Source organism: Leopardus geoffroyi, chromosome A3, assembly GCF_018350155.1.
Source record: "Leopardus geoffroyi isolate Oge1 chromosome A3, O.geoffroyi_Oge1_pat1.0, whole genome shotgun sequence".
NCBI classification, from domain to species: domain Eukaryota; kingdom Metazoa; phylum Chordata; class Mammalia; order Carnivora; family Felidae; genus Leopardus; species Leopardus geoffroyi.
The window spans coordinates 34,744,758-34,765,653 of record NC_059336.1 but is presented as its reverse complement, the minus strand read 5'-3'; the positions used below and the strand labels follow the sequence as shown (position 1 = coordinate 34,765,653).

General features: G+C 38.8%; 1 protein-coding gene, 2 long non-coding RNA genes and 1 other non-coding gene across 10 annotated transcripts in view; 3 read left to right on the top strand and 1 right to left on the bottom strand.

Annotated features, from left to right (window-relative positions):
* LOC123580492 overlaps positions 1–4,810 on the top strand; it is a 35,545-nt gene extending 30,735 nt beyond the window's left edge. For 2 of the 4 annotated variants that reach the window (XR_006703322.1, XR_006703320.1), the window contains 3 exons: positions 2,310–2,421; positions 4,243–4,334; positions 4,718–4,810. This is a non-coding gene — a long non-coding RNA (uncharacterized LOC123580492). Of the gene's footprint in view, positions 1–2,309; positions 2,422–4,242; positions 4,335–4,609 lie in introns of all 4 variants that reach the window. The other 2 variants (XR_006703321.1, XR_006703323.1) reach the window with 2 other exon arrangements.
* The window catches only part of PLCB1 (phospholipase C beta 1), a 699,274-nt gene that overhangs the window by 80,998 nt on the left and 597,380 nt on the right, over positions 1–20,896 (bottom strand). For all 3 annotated transcript variants that reach the window (XM_045445282.1, XM_045445284.1, XM_045445283.1), the window contains exons 28-31: positions 5,511–5,587; positions 5,314–5,403; positions 4,786–4,843; positions 4,095–4,181 (exon numbers count right to left, since the gene is read on the bottom strand). In XM_045445282.1, coding sequence (XP_045301238.1) covers positions 4,095–4,181; positions 4,786–4,843; positions 5,314–5,403; positions 5,511–5,587 — 312 coding nt within the window. The remainder of the gene's footprint in view (positions 1–4,094; positions 4,182–4,785; positions 4,844–5,313; positions 5,404–5,510; positions 5,588–20,896) is intronic.
* Positions 4,807–20,896, top strand: part of LOC123580493 — a 58,074-nt gene continuing 41,984 nt past the window's right edge. Inside the window, exons 1-3 of one of the 2 annotated variants that reach the window (XR_006703324.1) lie at positions 4,807–4,899; positions 6,655–6,800; positions 20,142–20,317. This is a non-coding gene — a long non-coding RNA (uncharacterized LOC123580493). Of the gene's footprint in view, positions 4,900–6,654; positions 6,801–20,141; positions 20,318–20,896 lie in introns of those variants that run through there. The other variant, XR_006703325.1, reaches the window with a different exon arrangement.
* LOC123581764 lies at positions 17,028–17,162 on the top strand. Its single transcript, XR_006703996.1, has one exon. It is a non-coding gene; the product is annotated as a small nucleolar RNA SNORA70 (small nucleolar RNA).

The window sequence follows — 20,896 nt, the reverse complement described above, 5'->3', positions numbered from 1 at the left end:
ATAGAGTCAACTCAATTTCTCTGTCCAACATTCAGTGATGGAACAGCTCATAAATTTCTAGATGTCGTAAAATCATTCTACCTTCTCATCTTTCTAACCAAATGGAACTGACTCAGTTAACCTCTTTTATAAACACTGCTGGTCAGTTTCATTCCCTTGAGTTACTGCACTTTCGGTATTGTTTCTGCTTTTGTTACTTTCTTTCATATCTATGTCAAACTTCAAAGCTTCATACTGGATGTGAAGAGGGATTATTTCAAAGCTGGTGCTATCCTATTTCTGGTCCACATCCAGCAATTACAGGAGCGTGAGTGAATGCTATGTTGGCCTGGACTTTCACTTGCCTACATTTGCTGTCCTGTGCTTTGTTCTTTCTCCACACGACCTGCACTTGATCTTATTCACGTCACTATTTACTATTGCTCCTTCCTACCACGGACATTTCCTTTGATCAGCCATTGTGTCCTACAATATTAACAGTCATGATTTCTTATTTTATTATTAAAGTCATGGTTCCGAAGCACAAAATTTATCAGCTCTGAAGAACACCCCTTAATAAATGCTTTAGTTTGACATGAAAACAAAAATCTCCAAGGGCAACCTTCAAATCCAGACACAAGGTGGTCATAAGGGCAACATGGATGAGAAGCAAAGAGATATCACTTGTTCCTATTTACAGTAAAAAATGAAGGCAACAGAAATAACAAGTGCTGGTGAGGTTTTGGAGAAAAAGGAATCCCCATGCACTGTTGGTGGGAATGCAAGTTGGTGCAGTCACTGTGGAAAATAGTATGGAGGCATCAGTACATCCACTACTGGGTATTTACCCAAAGAAAACAAAAACACTAGTTTGAAAAGATACATGCATGCTTCCCTATGTTTACTGCAGCATTATTTGCAATATGGAAATATTATAAGATATGGAAGCAATCCAAGTGTCTACCCATAGATGAATGGACTAAAAAAAGAGGTATATTTATATAATGGAATATTACTTGGCCATAAAAAAAAGAATGAGATCTTGCCATTTGCAACAACATGGATGGAGCTAGAGAGAATCATGCTAAGTGAAATCAGTCAGACTAAGACAAATACAATATGATTTCACTCATATGTAGAATTTAAGAAACAAAACAAATGAACAAACAAAAAAAAGACAAGAACAAACATTAAATACAGCAAATAAATTGGTAGCTATTAGATGGTACGTGGTTAGAGGGATGGATGAAATAAGTGAAGGGGATTAAGAAGTACATTTATCATGATGAGCACTAAGTAATGTATAAATTATTAAATCATTACATTGTACACCTGAAACTAATATAACACTGCATGTTAATTATACTTGAATAAAAAATGAAAAAAAAATACAATAAATAAATATAACACCTCCCAAAGCCCCTTCTTCATATATCATCACATTGGGAGTTAGGGCTTCAACATGTGAATTTTGGGAGGGCACAGTTCAGTTCATAGCACTGTTCAATTCTGATTATTAGCTATATTTGGACAGACTAAACTGATCATGTGCAGACAGGCTCAGAATTTTGCAAAGAAAACAAAAGTGAAGGCGAAACAACTACTAAAAATTCATAGAAACACTTCAGATCTCTTGCTAAAAGTCCAAAAAAGAAATGGGAAATTGCTATAAATATGGCAGTGGCACACACAATTACCTACCTAACTGATATTTCTATATCTTTGATAAGAAAACATCAGTTTTGTTCCGGTGCCTGTTGACTATGAAACTGAAGAGGAGCTGAACTCTCTCCACCCTTTGAGCAAGCTTTAACACTCTAAGGCAATCGTGAAGATTACACTCTACTACCCATGACTGGTTTAGTAATGGGTATATGGTACAATCCTAGCCAATGAGGAGAAAGCTATTGGGAAGATATAGGAAGCTTTTCCTTAATCTTATAAATAAAGGGCTATAAGATGAAGACATTACCTTTTTTTGCCTTTGAATGATTTATGTAATGTGATGCATGGAGCTATGGCAGTCATTTTAGGACTGTGGGTTTAAAGCTTAGGCATGAAAGGCAACAAACTGAGATGGCATGGTGCATTCTTTTTTTTTTCTTTCTTTTTTCTTTTTTTTAATATATGAAATTTATTGTCAAATTGGTTTCCATACAACACCCAGTGCTCATCCCAAAAGATGCCCTCTTCAATACCCATCACCCACTCTCCCCTCCCTCCCACCCCCCATCAACCCTCAGTTTGTTCTCAGTTTTTAAGAGTCTCTTATGCTTTGGCTCTCTCCCACTCTAAACTTTTTTTTTTTTTTCCCTTTCCCTCCCCCATAGGTTTCTGTTAAAGTGCATTCTTGATGAGGTTGCTGAAGTATTCAATTAACCATTCCTCAGACTACAATACATCTGAACTTCCAGGAATATGACTTACTAAGGTTACTATTGTGTAAGCCAGTTTTAATTGGGTTTTCTGTAAAACTGCTGCAGAATTCACCCTGACAAGTTATCCAACAGTTATTCTTGTAACATTTACCTATATCCAGTGCATAAGTTTAAAAGCGCTTTAATACCTACCAAAGTTGATTTTAATCCTGATGACCTAGAGCAGTAACTGAAAAGCCTCGTAGGAGTTTTTATACTGAGAGTTACAGAATTTTATACTGAGAGTTACAATGCAAACACATTTGTGATTGCATTGTATCTATGAGACAAGTATGAGACATTTTTGGACCAAAGACAAAAACAAAGTGAAATAAAACTCTATGGGAATAACCATATCTCACAAGAGAGATTTTCTTTTAGAAATATAAAAACTGGCTAATAAGGGATCAATCATAACCAACGTATATTATGGCAGTATACAAGTAATGACATGTTTGCTTTCAGACAGCATGGATTGAAAATGTATATATCTGAATATATCACCTGGGACTGATTATCAGGGTGTTAATGTGCCGCTTAAATTCCAGTTGGACCTGAATCTTTTGCTCCAAACATTATAAAAGATCCATCAGTGGATCAATGGAAGGTATAGCCATTTCTGAAATCATCTTAAAATTTATTATTAATGTATAATCAACCTAAGATGGTGGCTAAGAATATTTAAACTGTACGTTTACGTGAAAAACAGAAAAATTAGCAGGATATTTAAGTAATTATTAATTCTCAGATTTTCATTACTGCTTCATCTATATTGCCAAGCCTAAAAACTTTAGGAGTTAAAAATATTAAATAAATCTCCTGTCTAATAAATACAAAAGGAGAAGGGCAGAAATAACCACAAGAATATATTTAGAACTAGCTAAAAAAAATCTATAAAAAGTAAATTGATGAATGGACTATACAATGAAATGAAAGTAACACTTCTGAGCTTTGCAGGTTTAAAGAGTACTTGTATGAAATAGCTGTACCTTTTAGAGTAGATATTTTAAATGCACATAGGAGAATAATAACACTGAAAAGCATATTTTTCACAAATACTCTGTGATGAATGAAAATATATGTAATGATCTAAAACCAAGATGCTCTTTGCCAACCTAAAAGTATTTGATTTACTGATAATCAAAGTTAATATTCATAAAACAATTGATTTTGACCAAACAATAAGCATAAGGTAATTTGAAAGAGGAGACATAATAAACTATTATTATTGGGGGAAAAAAAGATTTGTTTTTTTTTTCTGGTTTATGAGAACATTTTGTTGGATTAAAAACCAGGGTGATTTTGGTACAGGACACCCTCTGCTGGACAGAGCCTGACATTACAATATTTTATCAGTACGCAAGAGGCTTGGCTAATTTCTCTAATTTTCTCTGTTCTGGCAGGGGGAGAGGGGAAGTGCTTCAAAAAATACCTGACCCATATCTCAGACCAATTGAAACCAAAATTTCAAGAGCTTGGTTCCAAGCAATTGCAACGTTTAAAGCTCACTGGGTGATAATAGACCTGTGTGGAATATTGCTATAGAAAGATCTTTACCACGGTTGAGAAAGATACATGAGTTTTACATGTAAGAACTGATCTGAGACTGTGTGTAGGGTACATGACCTACAGAGGTTTTGTTGTAATTAAATGGAGGAAAAGTGAAGTTACTGTGTTTTATTATTCGGTTCAGTTTACCTTGGGCTTTTCATCCAGGATCTGCTGACGGATCTCCTTGTGTTTCTCTACAAGTTTTTCTTGCCGTTTACTTTGTGCCTCTTCTAACTATAAGAAAGTTACAAAGAAAGTCATGTTCATCTAACATTAATAAGTGAATGTTTTTCAGAAAAAAGTGGAAAGCTTTTCAGATTGATGTCATACATTTAATTATCTCATATCCTGATCAAGAACTGCCCTTACAAGTATAGGAGACTGTTGGTAAGTGTCAGACATGGGTGATGGGTACACAGGGTGGGGGTGAGGTGATCAATAGATTATGCTATTCTTATATTTTTGCTAAAGTTTGCAAAGTTCCATGATACCAATTTTCAAACAGTAATATGAAGAAGTGCTTTGGAGATTGCCGTCTTCCCTAACATTGATGACAGCTACAGGTTCTTTTGGGGGATCCCCTATTGATCCTGTGTTTCTGGGCTCCTCACTTTGAAAATGATTCTTGACATTTATCTTTAGATAAGCCTTTTTATACATAGGTTTGCAACTAAACTTGCAGAAACCTTGATTATGGAATGCCTGCTCTGTGAAACAGCTCTTCTGGGTGGTGGTGATAAATAGATACAAGGCCTGGCATTTTCCTCCAGAGGCTCACATTGTGCTTGCTGAACAATCATACGCGGTGTGCAAAGCAGAGAGAGATTAAGCGACATACCCTCTTGATGTACTGTACCACCTCCTGGATGTATGACCGGATCATCTCTGTCTTTTCCCTACGAGCAAATGACAACTAGATCATTATATGAACTCATCCAGCATCAACAAAGAGGTGAGCTTCAGACTTCCAGATGAAAGTTTACAGAACTTTCAACATTCTTACTGCTGTGGCAAGAAAGGTACAATCTGCTAGTTCTGGACAAAAGTCAGGTTCTGCCCAAGGGCAAATTCTGTGTTCACTAAATGCTGGGAAGTTTGCCTGACAGCAGGGGAACTGAGGATTTGCTTTTTTCCTAAGGGACGCTCCTTACTCAATCTTTAACTGAAAGGCCCTGGGTGCACCTCAGTCCATTATTGAAAGCCCTTTGAGTTCTCTGTTGAAAAATTTACAAAAGGGATCTTTTGAAAGGTTAATTAGAGGAGAAACATCACAAATGGGTCTTTGTATGTTTGAGAAGCTGTTATTCTAACAGAATAAAAGAATCCCCAGGTAAAAGTTGGAGGAGAAGGGGTTCTTTCTCCTTACTCTTCCATTTGACTTTTGTCTTTGGATTTAGCTTCTGTGATCTTCTCCTGCCTTTTTTTATCCATTTTCTTCTTTAATTCCTTCTTCTCCCTGAAGTCAAAATGGAAGTAAAAGAAAAAAAAAAGACAAATCAAATGGCAATTTGTGTGTAACACATTTATAGGCACAAGCCCATTGTAAAGAGAATGCAGGCTTACTTCTCACAGATTTCTTTGAGCTTCTTCAGCTGATTGTTCTGACATTCTTCGGCAACATCCGTCAATTTCTGAATAAGCTGGGGGAAGAAAATGTGTTTACTGTTTTACACAATCATAAACAAAGACTCTCTCCCCTTGAGCCCCCAGACAACGGTATCTCTAGTTAGGAAATCTGTGACTGATGTTTGACAATAGTTAAAATTACCAAGCATCTCACAGGCAATGGGGAAGTCACTGAAAACCATCACATTATCTAAGTTTTAATATGAAAGTCTTCTTTGGATCCCTTTTGAATTAAACAGGATGCCTTAGACTATTGTGCTGGTAACTGCAGCTTTGCTCAGTGCAAAGACAACTAACAGTGGAGGGGTGGAGGGCTCAGGTTTCAGTCCTCATTCTGTGATATCAAAAATACCATTTGGGTCAATGGTGCTACATTTTCTGAATCTACATTTTCTTGTAATAAATGGGATTATTAATGCCTTTGTCTCTTGGAGGTACAGTGAAGCTGAAAATAACACGAGTATGATACAAATACAAGTTATAATCAACTGTGTATTTTAATTCTTGGTTTCCACCTAATTTATTGTTTTTATTTATTTTTTATTAATATTTATTTATTTTTGAGACAGACCAAGTGTGAGCAGGGGAGGGGCAGAGAGAGAGAGAGAGAGAGAGAGAGAGAATCTGAAGCAGGTGCCAGGCTCCGAGCTGTCAGCACAGAGCCTGGTGTGGGGCTTGAACCCACAAATGGTTAGATCATGACCTGAGCTGAATTTGGACGCTTAACTGACTGAGTCACCCAGGCGCCCCCAGTCTGATTCATTGTTTAATTGCTTCAAGGACCATGAGTTGCCCATCTTAGAAATTGATGGCTGTGTCCTTGTGTGGGTAACTTCCAAAGAATGTCAGAAATTCTCTTCTACGGTATAGTGCCATCGAATTTTAACACATGACATGAAAGCAATTAATTTATTGTCTTGCATTTATTATCAAACCAAGCTTCAAGAGGGCAGTGACTGTGTTTGTGTTTGCATATCCTTGGCCCTCTGCACAATTCCTAATATTTAGTAGGTGCTCAGTAAATACTTCTCAGTTATATAAAGGTACATAAGTCCCATCTCTTTCTCTTTTCCACATGGAGAACCTATGGAAACTTTTGCGATTACTCAGACAGCGGTAGTAATTGGACTCAACCCTTCTTACTAGAGCACCACGTAGACAGTGTGGGCTTCCTATGAAAGACCCCACTGCTGTTCACCCGTGATGGAGACTCTCAAATACAACTGGGTAAGTTGACCAATTTAACATAAGTGGTTACTGCCACAGTGATAAGGCAACATAATCAGAGTATGGCAAACTTTCGTCGATAATTTATGTATGTCTGGCACAGTTTGAAGAGTTTTAAATGTATTCGATTCCTATTTAATTCTAAGAACTGCACTGTGAGGCTATGCTTTTATCTTTGTTTTACATGTGAAGATCCTGACACCTGTGGATCAGGTTCTGGGCTCACAGACACAGAGGTGATAAGTGACAGAGCTGGGGACAAACCCAACAAATCAGGCTCGATGGCTTCCCCACTTCCCCACCTCTTTTCATTATGATTTTAGGAATTGTTTTTGAAAAAAAAAATCCTTCTTAAGTAAGAGAATAAAACGTTAAAGGAGAAATTATCTTAGAGAATTACAATAAAGAAAGCACATTAACTTAACATTAATGTGAAATTTGATGCATTTGTCTGTGAAGTGGACTAAATCTGAACAACTATTAACTGGGACTTGGGCCAGCAGAAAACCTATTTGATCACTCAAAAGAGATTGCCTGATCATGACCATCACAATTAAAGAAATCATGAAGGGGCGCCTAGGTCCGTTAAGCGTCTGACTTCAGTTCAGGTCATGATCTGGAAGTTTGTGAGTTTGAGCCTTGCATGGGGCTCTGTGCTGACAGCTCAGAGCCTGGAGTCTGCTTTGGATTCTCTGTCTCCTACTATCTCTGCTCCTCCCCCACTCATGCTCTCTTTCTCAAAAATAAATAAACATTAAAAAAAGAAAGAAATCGTGACATATTACAGCTTTGTAGTACTATTTTTGAAACTCTCTAAATGTAAAATTCTGGTGTGCAAAGACTCTGGAAATTTCCTTGAGGATTCCTGCAATCCCGATTCTAGCTGAGGGTGTGCACTCAGCACCTTTCCTTCCCCAGAGCATCTTTCTTCTTTCTCATTCACCCTGAGGAGTTATAGAGGGTTATGTAAGGATCCCCGACCTTGGTTGCAATATCAGAATCACTCCTGGATAACTTCCTAAAAATGCAGATTCCAGGGCTCGTGCCTATGCATATGGACTCCAAATGTCTCAGGGCAGGGCCTGGAAATCAGTATTTTCAAAACCTCCTCTGGTGATTTGGAAACTTTGCCAGATTTGGGAAGATGTCTGTGGCCCGTCCTCATTCTGCTCAACATGGCAAAACCTCTCAGCAATGCTTTTAAATTCAATGGCCCTCATATTTCTGTTTCCACTTTGTCATCTGGTGTATCATTCACCTGACTTCAGAATGTTATTTTCTTGGTTATGCCAGTATCTGCTCACATTTACTGCTCTCCTTCCACCTCTTGCCCTCATCCTTAGCCACCTCACCATCCAGTCACTGAAGTCCCTGACCCTGAGATCCCACAGCCCATCTCCCCATCCAATTTTTAAAGAAAAATTTTTTTAACGTTTATTTATTTTTGAGAGAAAGAGACAGAGCACGAGGTGGGGAGGGGCAGAGAGAGAGGGAGACAGAGAATCTGAAGCAGGCTCCAGGCTCTGAGCTGTCAGCACAGAGCCTGATGCGGGGATCGAACTCATGGACCGTGAGATCATGATCTGAGCCAAAGTCGAACTCTTAACCTACTGAGCCACCCAGGTGCCCCTCTCCCCACCCAACTCTGACTTTTCTTTTGATTTGGTATCATACCTGATGCAATTGCCAGCCTGCACTCTCTCAAACTTCCACAGAAACTCCCTGGCTGCTGCGTCCTCTGGCCTCCTCCTTGTCCCTCCCTCAGACCATCTGCACTTGCTCTTTACTCTTCTCTTGAAAGAGCTCCCACCTCCTTGGCTCCCAGAACACGCACCTTTATCTAACTATTCGTTTTAGCCACAGTCCAACAAATATTTATCCAGTACCCTAAATACATGTCACTATTCTACAAACTCTGGGCCAATGACCTGGCTTTCTAGATCTGGCTACTCAACGTATAGATGACCAGCATGGACCAGCAGCATTGCCTGGGAACACAACAGAAATTCAAGGCCCTTGCCCAGATCAACTAAACCAAAGGTGGCATTTTTAACAAGATTCTCAGGAGATTTGTGTTCACGTTACAGGTTGAGAGGCATTGTCTAAATTACTGAGAATGATGGAGACAATTTAGAAGAAGCCCTCTGTTACGGACTGAATGTTTGTGCCCCCCCCCTCCAAATTTATATATTGAAATCCTAACTCCCAATGTGACCGATTGTATTAGGGGGTGGGGCTTTGGGAGGTGGTTAGGTCATGAAGTTTGAGAGCTCATGATAGGATTAGTGCTCTTATAAAAGAGATCCCACAGAGCTCTGTCACCCCTTCAGTCATGTGAGGACACAGTGAGAAGATGGCCATCTATGAACCAAGAAGTGGGCTTTCACCAGACACCAGGTCTGTAGCCTTAATCTTGGGCTTCCAGCCTTCAGAACTGTGAGAAAATACTCCTGAAACCAATACTGCACTGTATGTTAACTAAAATTTAAAAGAGAGACAGAGAGAGAGAGCTGTAAGAAATAAATGTTTTTGGGGGTGCCTGGGTAGCTCAGTTGGTTAATTGTCCAACTCTTGATTTCTGCTCAGATCATGACCTCACAGTTTGTGGGTTTAAGCCCTGTGTCGGGCCCTGCACTGACGGCACAAAGCCTGCTTGGGATTCTCTCCCTCCCTGTCTCTCTGTCACTCCCTCAAAAATAAACATTAAGAAAAAAGAAATAAACATTCATTGTTTGAGCCATTTAATCCGTGGTAATTTGTTATAGCAGCTGAAAGAGACTAAGACATCCCCTTATATTCCCTCTTCTCTGTCTCAGATGATCTTTGGAACTTTATCTCCATTCTCTTCATTACCCCAAACTCAGCTTCCTCGCTTCTAATGCAAGGATAACATTTCTTTCCTGGCATGGCTGTGAAAGCCGAGAGGAAAAACACGCATGTGGGTCCTACTAGACCACTTGGTAGCTTCCTAACTTGGTTTCCTCACCTTTCCTTCCAAGAGGAAGGTTCTTGCCCTGGTTTCCCAGACCTGATCTACCATTTCATTTTCTCCTCTCAAACTTCCTTCTGTGCTGGACACTTTCCCTTTGCATAAAAACACATCTCTGTTTTCCTCACCCTCCCAGAACCCTGAAATTTTGTTCCATCTTGGACCTTCCTTTCATTTCTAACCCTAAGATGGAAGACCAATTACCGCTCCCAAAGCTTCGATGTCCCAGCTCCATATTTCAACTCCACCATCTCGCTTCCACTTGAGCCAACCACTGGAATTCACCTGATTTTGCTTTGAGATTACAAAAACTTTTTTGTTATTTATATTTACTGGCCACTTCTCAGGACATAGCTTTTCTTATTCCAGAAATTTGAAAACTTTCGTAGTTCATAGTGACCTTAGGATCTTTGTAATTTTTTTTCATGGTATCCTTAAGCTAAAAGAAATAAAAGGAGGGGCACCTGGGTGGCTCAGTCGGTTGAGCGTCCGACTTCGGCTCTGGTCATGATCTCGCAGCTCGTGAGTCAAGCCCCGCGTCAGGCTGTGTGCTGACAGTTCAGAGACTGGAGCCTGCTTCAGATTCTGTATCTCTCTCTCTCTCTCTCTGCCCCTAACCCACTCGAATTCTGTCTCTGTCTCTCTCAAAAATAAATAAACATTAGGGACGCCTGGGTGGCGCAGTCGGTTAAGCGTCCAACTTCAGCCAGGTCACGATCTCGCGGTCCGTGAGTTCGAGCCCCGCGTCGGGCTCTGGGCTGATGGCTCAGAGCCTGGAGCCTGTTTCCGATTCTGTGTCTCCCTCTCTCTCTGCCCCTCCCCCGTTCATGCTCTGTCTCTCTCTGTCCCAAAAATAAATAAACTTAAAAAAAAAAAAATAAATAAATAAACATTAAAAAAAATAAAAAAAAAATAAAAGGACAGTTCATTTGTGAAACAATTAGGTCCAATCTTAATAGTAGTACTTTTCACAGCGCCCAACAGATGTTGCTGTTTCCTTAAAAAATCTAAAATGTACCATCAGTCCCCGATGAGTTCAACATGGTACCTCAGTGCCTTTACCCACAGCTAGGGATGATGACTCTATCCTATCCTTCTGACAGTGTGCCAGCTGCCAACCACTCTCACACAAAACTCTCTTTCCTTGATTTATAGTATCTTCAGTAATTACCACAGTCGCTCTTTTGACTCTTCAGTTCATTTCAGCATTATCAACTGCCTTTGCCCCACTCTACCTGAGGATGGCTCACCAGCATCTCAACATTTTATAAGCAAGTTTAGGTTTTGTCTCTCATAGAAGATAGGTCATCGTATTTTCCCACTAATTATTATCATGCAGTTCAAAAGTGGACACTATGTTTGATTTCCTTCTTAGGTACTTTCCACATCTAGTGAGTCATGGAGATTTGTGAATTGTTCCTGTTACGATGTATCTCATGGCTTTGTGTGCATAGCATTCTGGTATAGATTTTCACTAACTCTGGTCTGGACTCAGTGAGAATTCCCTTCCTGCCCTCAGTCTCTCCCCAGTCTTTCCACTACATCCCAAATATTCTTCCTTTTCGTATGTACCAAAGCCTTAACTGGCCCTCTTTCCTCAACTGCTCCAGCTCTAAATTTCCTGACTAGTATTCACCATATACAGATAAACTAGGCAGTATTTTGTTCTCAGAACTGTCCAGGCACACACCTGCTTCTATACTTTGTCTCATGTTATTCTTCTACCTTGATGATATTTCCATTTGAATGGGAGACAGCACAATGTAGAACATTCCCATGATTGTAGAAAGTTCCATTATACTGGGCTACTCTAACTGCTTCTGATAAGGGAGTGGGTACCAGCCAAGGTGTCTGCCTCTCTTTGTCTCTTCCCTTTGTAAACCAGCCTTCATTGATACACCCCTTTGATGGCCCAGATAACTCTGGGTTTTGACCCCTTACTGGCTTTCTATAAAATATCACTTACAAAAATAAATAAATGAATAAATAAATAAGTAAATAAATAAATAAATCACTTACAGATATTTACCTTTGTGTGTACATACTTTATTATTGTTCCCCAAAAGAATGCCACCACTGCAATCTCCTTTTCTTAATATTTTTTCTGGAACCCCAGACACTATACAAAATAGGTGCTCAGAAAATGTGACTGAAATCTTTTTTTAAAAAATTTGTTTATTTATTTATTTTGAGAGAGAGAGGAGAGAGAGAGAGAGAGAGCACACGATGCCAGCAGGAGAGGGGCAGAGAGATAGGGAGAAAGCAAGAATCCCAAGCAGGCTCTGTGCTGTCAGTGGAGTCAGGTGCACAATTGACTGAGCCACATAGGCACCCCAAGAATGAATTTTTTTAAGTTGTAAAACCACACTGACACTGACATTGATGATAACAATGAAGCATCATGTCTAACGCCATGGACTGTCTTATTAGAAATACTATTAAAAAAAAAAAATATATATATATATATATTTAACAAGCTAGGTTTTCTTTGGGAACAAATGCTTTATAGTGAAATGTTTTTTAAAACATGGCTTTTGCATGCAACTAATGAAAACAATGTTTCCATAGAATCAAAAAAAGTATGTAGTTATAAAACGACAACATCTCTGTGTTTAATATGGCAAATATGTAAATGTCTTTCCATCCTGCTCAGTTCTCCTTGGTCTTTCCCACTCTTCCATACTACAGACCCCTCCCTGTAGCATTCTGCCCTTTCCAGCTATTTTCAAAAGACCATCACTCTCACTGTAATTCTGCCTTTTTGGCATTTACTGTTTTCATTTAATCTTCTTCTACTTAAGGTCCAGGAGGCAGAATGATTAATATTATGTCTTTGTTAATAATATGCCACTATTGTCAGACTCCCACAAAACTGGCAATGGGATTATATATATATAATATATACATATATATATATATATATATATATATCAATAATTTATCTCTTTCTTACACTAAAAAGAGAGTTGGGGTTTACCTATGGTTTTATCTACCCAACACTACTTCTCCAGGAAGAACTTCTGTTTTCTGAGAACTGGTACTATGCCAGATCAGGTTCCCATGGGAGCTACTGTATTTTTTTTTTTACCCCCATCCCTTGGCCAAAGTAACTGGTCTAGGGGAGGCATTGATCCAAGCTGGACCAGTCATACCCTGACTTTAGCCACAGATGATTGGTCTAAGGTTGCAAGTTTGGTTGACCACATGACCCTAACAAGGCTTTTCCTCCAGATTTTTCCAACCTGCTATTGGAGAAAGAATAACTTAGAAGGGTTGGTGCCTATATTTTCTAAGAAGGGGAAGCCTATGTGCTGCTGGAAAAGAATAGTGCTAATACACATTGAAAAGCAGGAGAGAGAAAGAAAGAGAGCGAGAGAAAAGAGGGAGGGAGAAGGACACAGAGAAGAACTGAGAGAAAAGGAGAGAAATACAGGTAGACAGACAGGCAGACAGAAATAGAAAGTTTTGCCAGTCGTTTCTGGCATCTAGTTCTCCATGCCTTCCCTTTCCTGGTGTGGATGGACAAACTTTTCTCATGTGATCTACTTTGTATCTTTCTTGTATATAAGTTAGTTCAGTATTGATTTCTGTTACTTGCAACCAAGAGAATCCTGACAAAAAAAATAGAAATAGGAACCTCCAAATAAGATAAAGGAACCTCTCTGAGTATTGGGTCCAGGATTTCTATTGCATAAGATGTGAAAATAGGACCCAGAAGAGGGATTTTTCACACAATAATTGAAGTGTTTTTTTTTAACTAACCTAAGGTAAGCTCATTTTTGGTGTATTTATTAGCAGATAGACTCTACTCACAGAACTGTTCAATCATGTATTAATCACAAAACTCACTGAAGATAGGAAAGAAGAAAAGATTAGTTTAGAATTCTTAGGGAAAAGAACCTAGAGAGTACATGGTTAAACTGAAATGCAGTAAACAACATTTAATTTTAACTTTTTATATGATTCTTTTTCCTGGCCCAAAGGAATAGACACGTTTCAGTCATTGGGCTTATTTGTTTACCACTCATGACAACTCTTCTAGTTAAATGTTCCAAACCTTTTAAGGAGGAAAAAGGAAAGCCCTGGGGGAATATAATTTCATGCTTGTTTTCAGCTCCGTGCTGAAATTCACTAGGGTTAGCCATTTGAGGGTGAGAGAATGGTTTCCATGGAACAGAATAGTTCCTTGACTCTAACTCAAAAGGGATAAAAAAACAAACGTGGACAAAAATTGTCATGTTTGGAGTCTCTTCTCAAGTAGGACAATTTGGAAAATGAACAAAAAGTCAAGTATAGAATGCTCACATTTCAGGCACAACCCATCCTCCTTCCCCTTCCAGGAATATCTAGAGAAGGTACCACCCTCTTTTCCACTCTCAAAGCATCCACTCTGAATTTTCACTATAATTTGTTTTTTTTGTTTGTTTTTTTGTTTTTTACTTCTACAAAGAATTTATTCACTAAGTAATGATCTATGTACTAAATGCATTATTTACACTTTAAATTTTTTTAATGTTTATTTATTTTTGAGAGAGTCACAGAAAGAGACAGAGCGTGAGTGTGGGGAGGGAGACACAGAACCTAAAGCAGGCTCCAGGCTCTGAGCTGTCAGCATAGAGCCTGATGTGGGGCCCAAACCTGCAAACTGGGAGATCATCACCTGACCCGAAGTTGGATGCTTAACCAACTGAGCCACCCAGGCACCCCCGTTACTGACAATTTAAATGCGAGGTGAATGTTCACACTGGTATGTATCCTAGCCATTCGAATTGAGAAATATTCATTCAATCAACCAACATTTACTGAGCCCCTATGGTGTACTGGACACGGCACCAGTATTGAGGGTCTAATTGTGAACTAACAGATAGGTCTGATCCATGTGGAACTGATATTCTCCACTAGCTCTCATTTCTTTTCAGAATGAGTGTAAAATCTTGGACTAAAAGAGCAATGATCGTTCTCTGAGATATTCTTTCATACCTATGAAATTATTCTTTTTTAAATTTGCATAGCCACATAGAATTTACAGTAGCTTATTTGGGTCTAAACGTCTAAAGGATCTTTGGAAAATTTTCCTTGTTGGGCTAAATAAATAAATAAATAGGAAAACCTGACCAAGATTCCTAGTTCAATGTCAGTAAGTTGGCCCAATGAATTCATAACATTTAAAATTATTTTTCATTTTTAAACTATGCTGAGGTAAATATCAGCTTTGCAGCTTTCTGAAAATATAAATCGATCATTGTAACATACTCCCTTGAATGATATTTTGGTATTCTTTCATGAGGTTATCAACTGGAAATATTTTCAAACTTTTTAAAAGATCAAGAACTTTGATAAAGGGAGCTCTATTTAAGGTATGCTAATGATGCTTGGGGTTGCCAGTGAGTAAAGTTTGCATTTCATCAAGTTAGTTGAGATTATTATATCTGATTCAATCAATGAAGAAAACAACCAAACCACCACAGTTCTAGGGTAAGGCTTCATAATTTTGAAAGATGTCAAAATCATTTAATGTAGAATAAATAAAATAAATAAATATTGGTTACTACTTACATGTGGGTAAGTAGCAAAAATGCTCAGACTGGCGGTTTTCAAATAATTAGCAAAGGAGATCTGATTAAAAGATATGTGATTTGTCCTGTGGTGTGTTACTAAAATAGGGCAATAAATCATGGTTGAATATTTCAACAGTCCCTTTGGAATATAGTCTCAGAAGAGCTGCCTGTGAAGATAAATACCACAGCATGTCACCTACTTTTTTTCTTAATGCAAAATATATCATATCAGCATCCTGACTTGTCAGGGGGGAGGCAATGAGTCTTATAATTCCAGAGGGCACAAACTAAATTATCAGACTTGTGGGTTCTGTTTTGGAATTTTCCTTTGAGCAGATTCCCTTCTGTTCCCTAAGCTTCTTTAAGTTGACATAAGTCAAAACTATTATTTTCTTTGCCTTTGGGGATGGTTCTGTTTACAGACTTTTTTTTTCTTAATGTTACCTAAAGAGTTGCCAATTAACACATAGAAGTACATTAAGATATATTGTGTACACACACAAAAGAAAAACTAAAGTTTATTTATTGCTTCAAATTAAAATCCTCATTATTATTTTTATAGTCCCAAGAGTTGGATCATCTCTGATTTTATAATTAAAGGAAACTAGCATTATTGTCAAAGGGAGAGTTTACAGGCATTCTTGTACAAAATTTTTGTTTTAGAAATGAGGATACACTCAAAGAGGTGAAATGGTTTAGCTAACATTATGCAACTAAAAATGGAAGTCATGTCTTCTCACTTTAAATCTTGTGCAAATAGTCCTTTGGTAAAGAATGATGACTATCTTCTAGGCACTGTGTTAAGTGTTTTTGGATTATTTTATTGCACCTCATATCCTAATTATGACAGCTGTGTGTACATTATTGTTCTACTTCTCCACCACTTACTGTGTTCACGCTCTTTGTCACGTGACTTGCAGCTCCCCTAAATAAAAGATAGAATCTATTTCCCTAACCCTTAAATCTGGGCAAATCTTACAACTTGCTTTGACCAAAGATGGAGAAAGAAGTTTATGAGACCTCTCAAAACACCTTGCCAATTTCCTCTTGCTCTCAAGTGGAATTCTTTTCATTCCACATAAACAAGCCCAGGGTACCCTGATGAGTGATGAAACATGTGGATCAGTCATCTGTCTTGACCCAGCTGACAGTCCGCCAACCTTCAGAAGCAGAGCCCCTAGGTGAGGGGCAGCTGAACCAGAGACACATGAATGAGCCCAGCCAACACTAGAGGAACCATCCAGTTGAGTCAAGCTCAAATTGCTACACACAGAATCATGAGCTAAACAAATTGTCATTTTAAGGCAATAAGTTTTGAGGTTGTTGTTATGCAGCAAAGCTACCTGATAAAGATGGGCATTCTATTAGTAGATCTGTCTGACTTACTTCACAACCTGTACTCTTAACCACCATAAGCCCCTAAGGGCAGGGACTATAATTAGGCTTGGTCCACATGGAATTCTCCCACCAGTATGAGGCCTAAAGTAGGCCTTCAATAACTTTTGATGAATTGATGAATTAATGATAAGTGTATTTCATACTCTCTAACTTGCCCAACCTCTGAAAATAATAAATGCAAAGATACCACATGAACTCTGTGGGTCAAAAGGAGACAATCCAACAGAAAAGTAGGCAATAGATGTGAATGGGCAGTTTGTAAAAAGAAAAAAAGACTATAATCTGCAGCCAATTAAGCTGAATACGCTCTATCTCCCCTGGGGGCCTGGTGTGCAATAGTTGCAAACAGTGGCCTCTGTGGTAGTGTGTGCAGCTTGTTGTTTGTATTGGTTGCCCTAAGGGACCATGGAGACAGCCCTTTCCAGTGGACATTCATGTCTGATTTGCTATCCCCAGTTGAAGCTCCAGACAGTTTCGCAGGGTGCCTTTGGAAAGCCTCAAGGCACAGTGACCAGGGTCCACATTGACCAAGTCTTCATGTCCATCTGTACCAAGCTGCAGAACAAGGCGTATGTGATTAAGGCCCTATTCAGGGCCAACTTCAAGTTCCCTGACAACCAGAAGAGTCACATTTCCAAAAAGTGGGACTTTAGCAAGTTAATGAATTGAGGAATGAGCCAATGATGGCTAAAAAGCGGCTCATCCCAGATGGCTGTGGGGTGAAATACATCCCTAATCATGGCCCCCTAGACAAATGGTAGACCCTCCACTCTTGAGAGTCTTGGTGTTGCCCTCTTCTTGCTCATGCTCACCAATAAATCTTAACTCCTGTCAAAAAAAAAAAAAAAAAAAAAGGAATACAAATGGCCAAAACAAACATGGAAATATACTCATGTATGCGCATAATTACAGAAATGGAATTTAACATAAAGATAATTTATACATATATATGTACATATATACACGTGTATATATATATGAGAAGAACATATATAAATATATGAGAAGAACAACCTCACTCTACTAGGGTTACTCAATGATGATCAAAAAAATTTACAAATAAGAACACATTTTGACAGTTCTTTCATTCTTTATTTCATTACTAAAGTCTTTATTTATTTGTAATTTCTTATTAGGTGGAAAATGTAAAGTTTTTAGGAAAGTTATTTATTTATTAAGAAAAATAATCCCATGTTAGAGTCAGAAAATTGGAGGAAGACAGATAACACTACCACGACTCAGTAGAGTTACTTTCTTCCTGACACTGTAATTACTCCTGGCCCATATACTTTAGCTGGCTGGCCATAGAAGGGAGAAAATTCAAGGTTGGCTTCTGTAGAGGCTGCAACAGCAAATGGTGCTCATAGAAATCATCAAAAGGAAGACAATGATCTCTATCAATCTGTAGCAAGATGTCAAAAATAGCAATACACATTTATAATAGAAGTCAAGATTTCCTAGTCAATTCATGTATTATTTTATTTCATTAATAGCCATGATTTGTGGACATTATTTTATTATTCCTCCTTATAGTTCTATGAAGTGAAGATTATTCTTATTTCCATTTGATAGATGAGAAAATGGAAATTCAGAGTCATCACACAGTTACTCAGTGCAAGAGCAGTGGCCAGAAATGACATTTGACTCTAGACCCTCATTCATCACTACTCACATCCTGATGGGCCATCCATTAGTAGCTGGTCAGTATTCACCCACAGCTTTTACCATGAAACACATCTTTCAGTCTCTGGGATCAGCAGGGACTTGGGGAACTCAGGTGGATGGATACTATGTTGGTTTGGGTCCTATAAATGATTGCTGGTGAGATAAGCGGGACTATGTAAAAGAAGAATACCAGCCATTAAGGTTGATGTGAAGGAAGGGAGAAATGAATGGGACTGGTACATTTGGGAGACCTAAAATATGAGAAGCAAAGCAAAGCAAAACAAAACAAGCCTCTACAGAGGATAAAGAGTGTGGTGACTGTGAGAGAAAATGAAGAAATCTTTTCTTGAAGCCATGAGAAAGAAGGAAAACAGAGAAGACTAAATGGCAGGCTAGGTACCACTGCAGTTGAGAAGTGACCCCGGCAACATCACCATGTAATCTCCTCTCACTAGGTGGTTTTTCTGCTTGAATGTGATGCTAGGTCTCATTACTGACAGTGATCAAGTGTCCCCAGAAAGACTCCCTAAGACTTTCTATCACTTACCAAAGTCACTTTTAAAATGAAAACCTAACCTTAATGGTATGACCAAACTCAGGGTCAACCAATGGCTGTTGATGAAAAACCGATTAAATTAGAGCAGATTCCCCAATCCTATAGTTGGAACACGGGTCCCCAGCTAGGGTTCACAGATCCTCACAGTATCTATGGAGAGATTTCAGGGAGTGCAAGAACTTGAATGGGGTTGGGGAATTTATATCTTTATTTTCACTCACCTCTACACGGAAGTAACTGTTTTCTTCTGTTGCCAATATAGGCAGGAAATCACATGAGTGATTTCCACAGGCTCTGTGCTTTTGGCGCCAATAGGTATCTCCATCCAGCTTGAGGATCAAGCCGTGAATAATGGAGCACATGCTGTATTTCCCATTTCAACTAAAGGGAACTTTAGCCTTATTCCAAAATACATTTTGAGCAAAGATAAGGATCCGCGGCTCTAGAACCCAGCTTCTTTAATTTGAATGTGTAACAAGTCACCTGGGACACCTATTAAAATGCAAATTGTGATCTAGCACGTCTGGGGTGGGGCATGAGACGCTGATTGTCTAACAGGCAAGATCCCAGGTGATTTGGGAACCACACTTGGGTAACCAGGCTGCAGAGCTCTTTGGATACAGAGTTTTAAGGATAAAGATTCTTCTTCGGACATGTATAAAAATTTCTTTGAAACAATTGAGTCTATGAAGTTTGGTGTGCATTTTACACCTCCTGTGAATAGTGACCTCAAAAATATTGTTGGTATTTATCAATTTATGTAGTTATGTGAATTGTTCCCACATCTGGGGTTTCGTATCAACTTGCTGATACCTTTATTATTTCATTTATCGTATGCTATTGTAACTGTTTGTGGTACCTGCTCCCTGAATGTGTATGATGACCACATCTTCTTCATCTCCATCTCCAGGGTTTATCAGAGTGCTTTGCAAATATTAAGTTTTTAATGGTCATTTGGCAGGGAGTTTATTGATGTAATGGTTTCTTTCTTGATCCTTGAACTGTGGATGCTGGCATTTGAAATGTATAATCCTTAACCTAAACACATCTGTATTTAATTCCCAAAGCAATTTTGGGAGATGAAATATCCTGTTTAATTTTCCTCATCACCCAAATAGTCCTTTTTACCTGGGGCCTACTTGCTTTTTAATTACACTTCCGTTTGTCTAATTTAGCTTGAGAGGCCTGTTCATAACTCTGATCTACAACCAAAGATAGAACTGGCACTTCTGGGTGCTTCTCGGTCAAGAGATTTCCTGGCAGAACAATTTCTGGTTGAAACAATTGGAGTGATAGAAAATGAAGAAAGAAAGAAACAATTGAAGGTGATACACGCCAGCTCAAGGCATGTAGTATAAATTGTGGATACCCCCAAATGGCCATAAAGTAAACTTCATGTGGTTCTAAATCCTAGGTGTTTGGGCCTTACTTAGCCTTCTTAACAAAAGGATACAGGTTTTGTTCAAAGGCATCAGGACTTTATCTGAAACCCAGACCCACAGTCACAAAGGTGAAGGGGTGGCTTTTTTTAGTATATTTGGCCTGAAAAGGCCAGACTGGCTTGGACATATATGTAGATTTTTTTGAAAACTCTTCAAAATTTTTATTATGGTCACACTCATTGCTTCTTAGGGCAAAGGGAGTTGAAGCACATGTGGTGGGATTGCCACCCACAGTGGGATTTCCACTACCTCTCCTGCTCCGTGTCTCGTCCGGTGGGATTTTTCTACCTATATGCTCAGCTTGGTCTTCCCTGGTTCCCAGACAACCATCTCATCTGGGAGAAAATCTTTTGAGCAGCTAGCTCTCTGTGCCCTCCTCTAGTGGGATTTGAGATGGTCCCTCCTGCTCAGGTGTTTCTCCTGTGATGAGTTCGTGCTGCACTTCCCTCTGATTTCTGCACTCATTTGTAGTGGTCCATGTAAAGGTT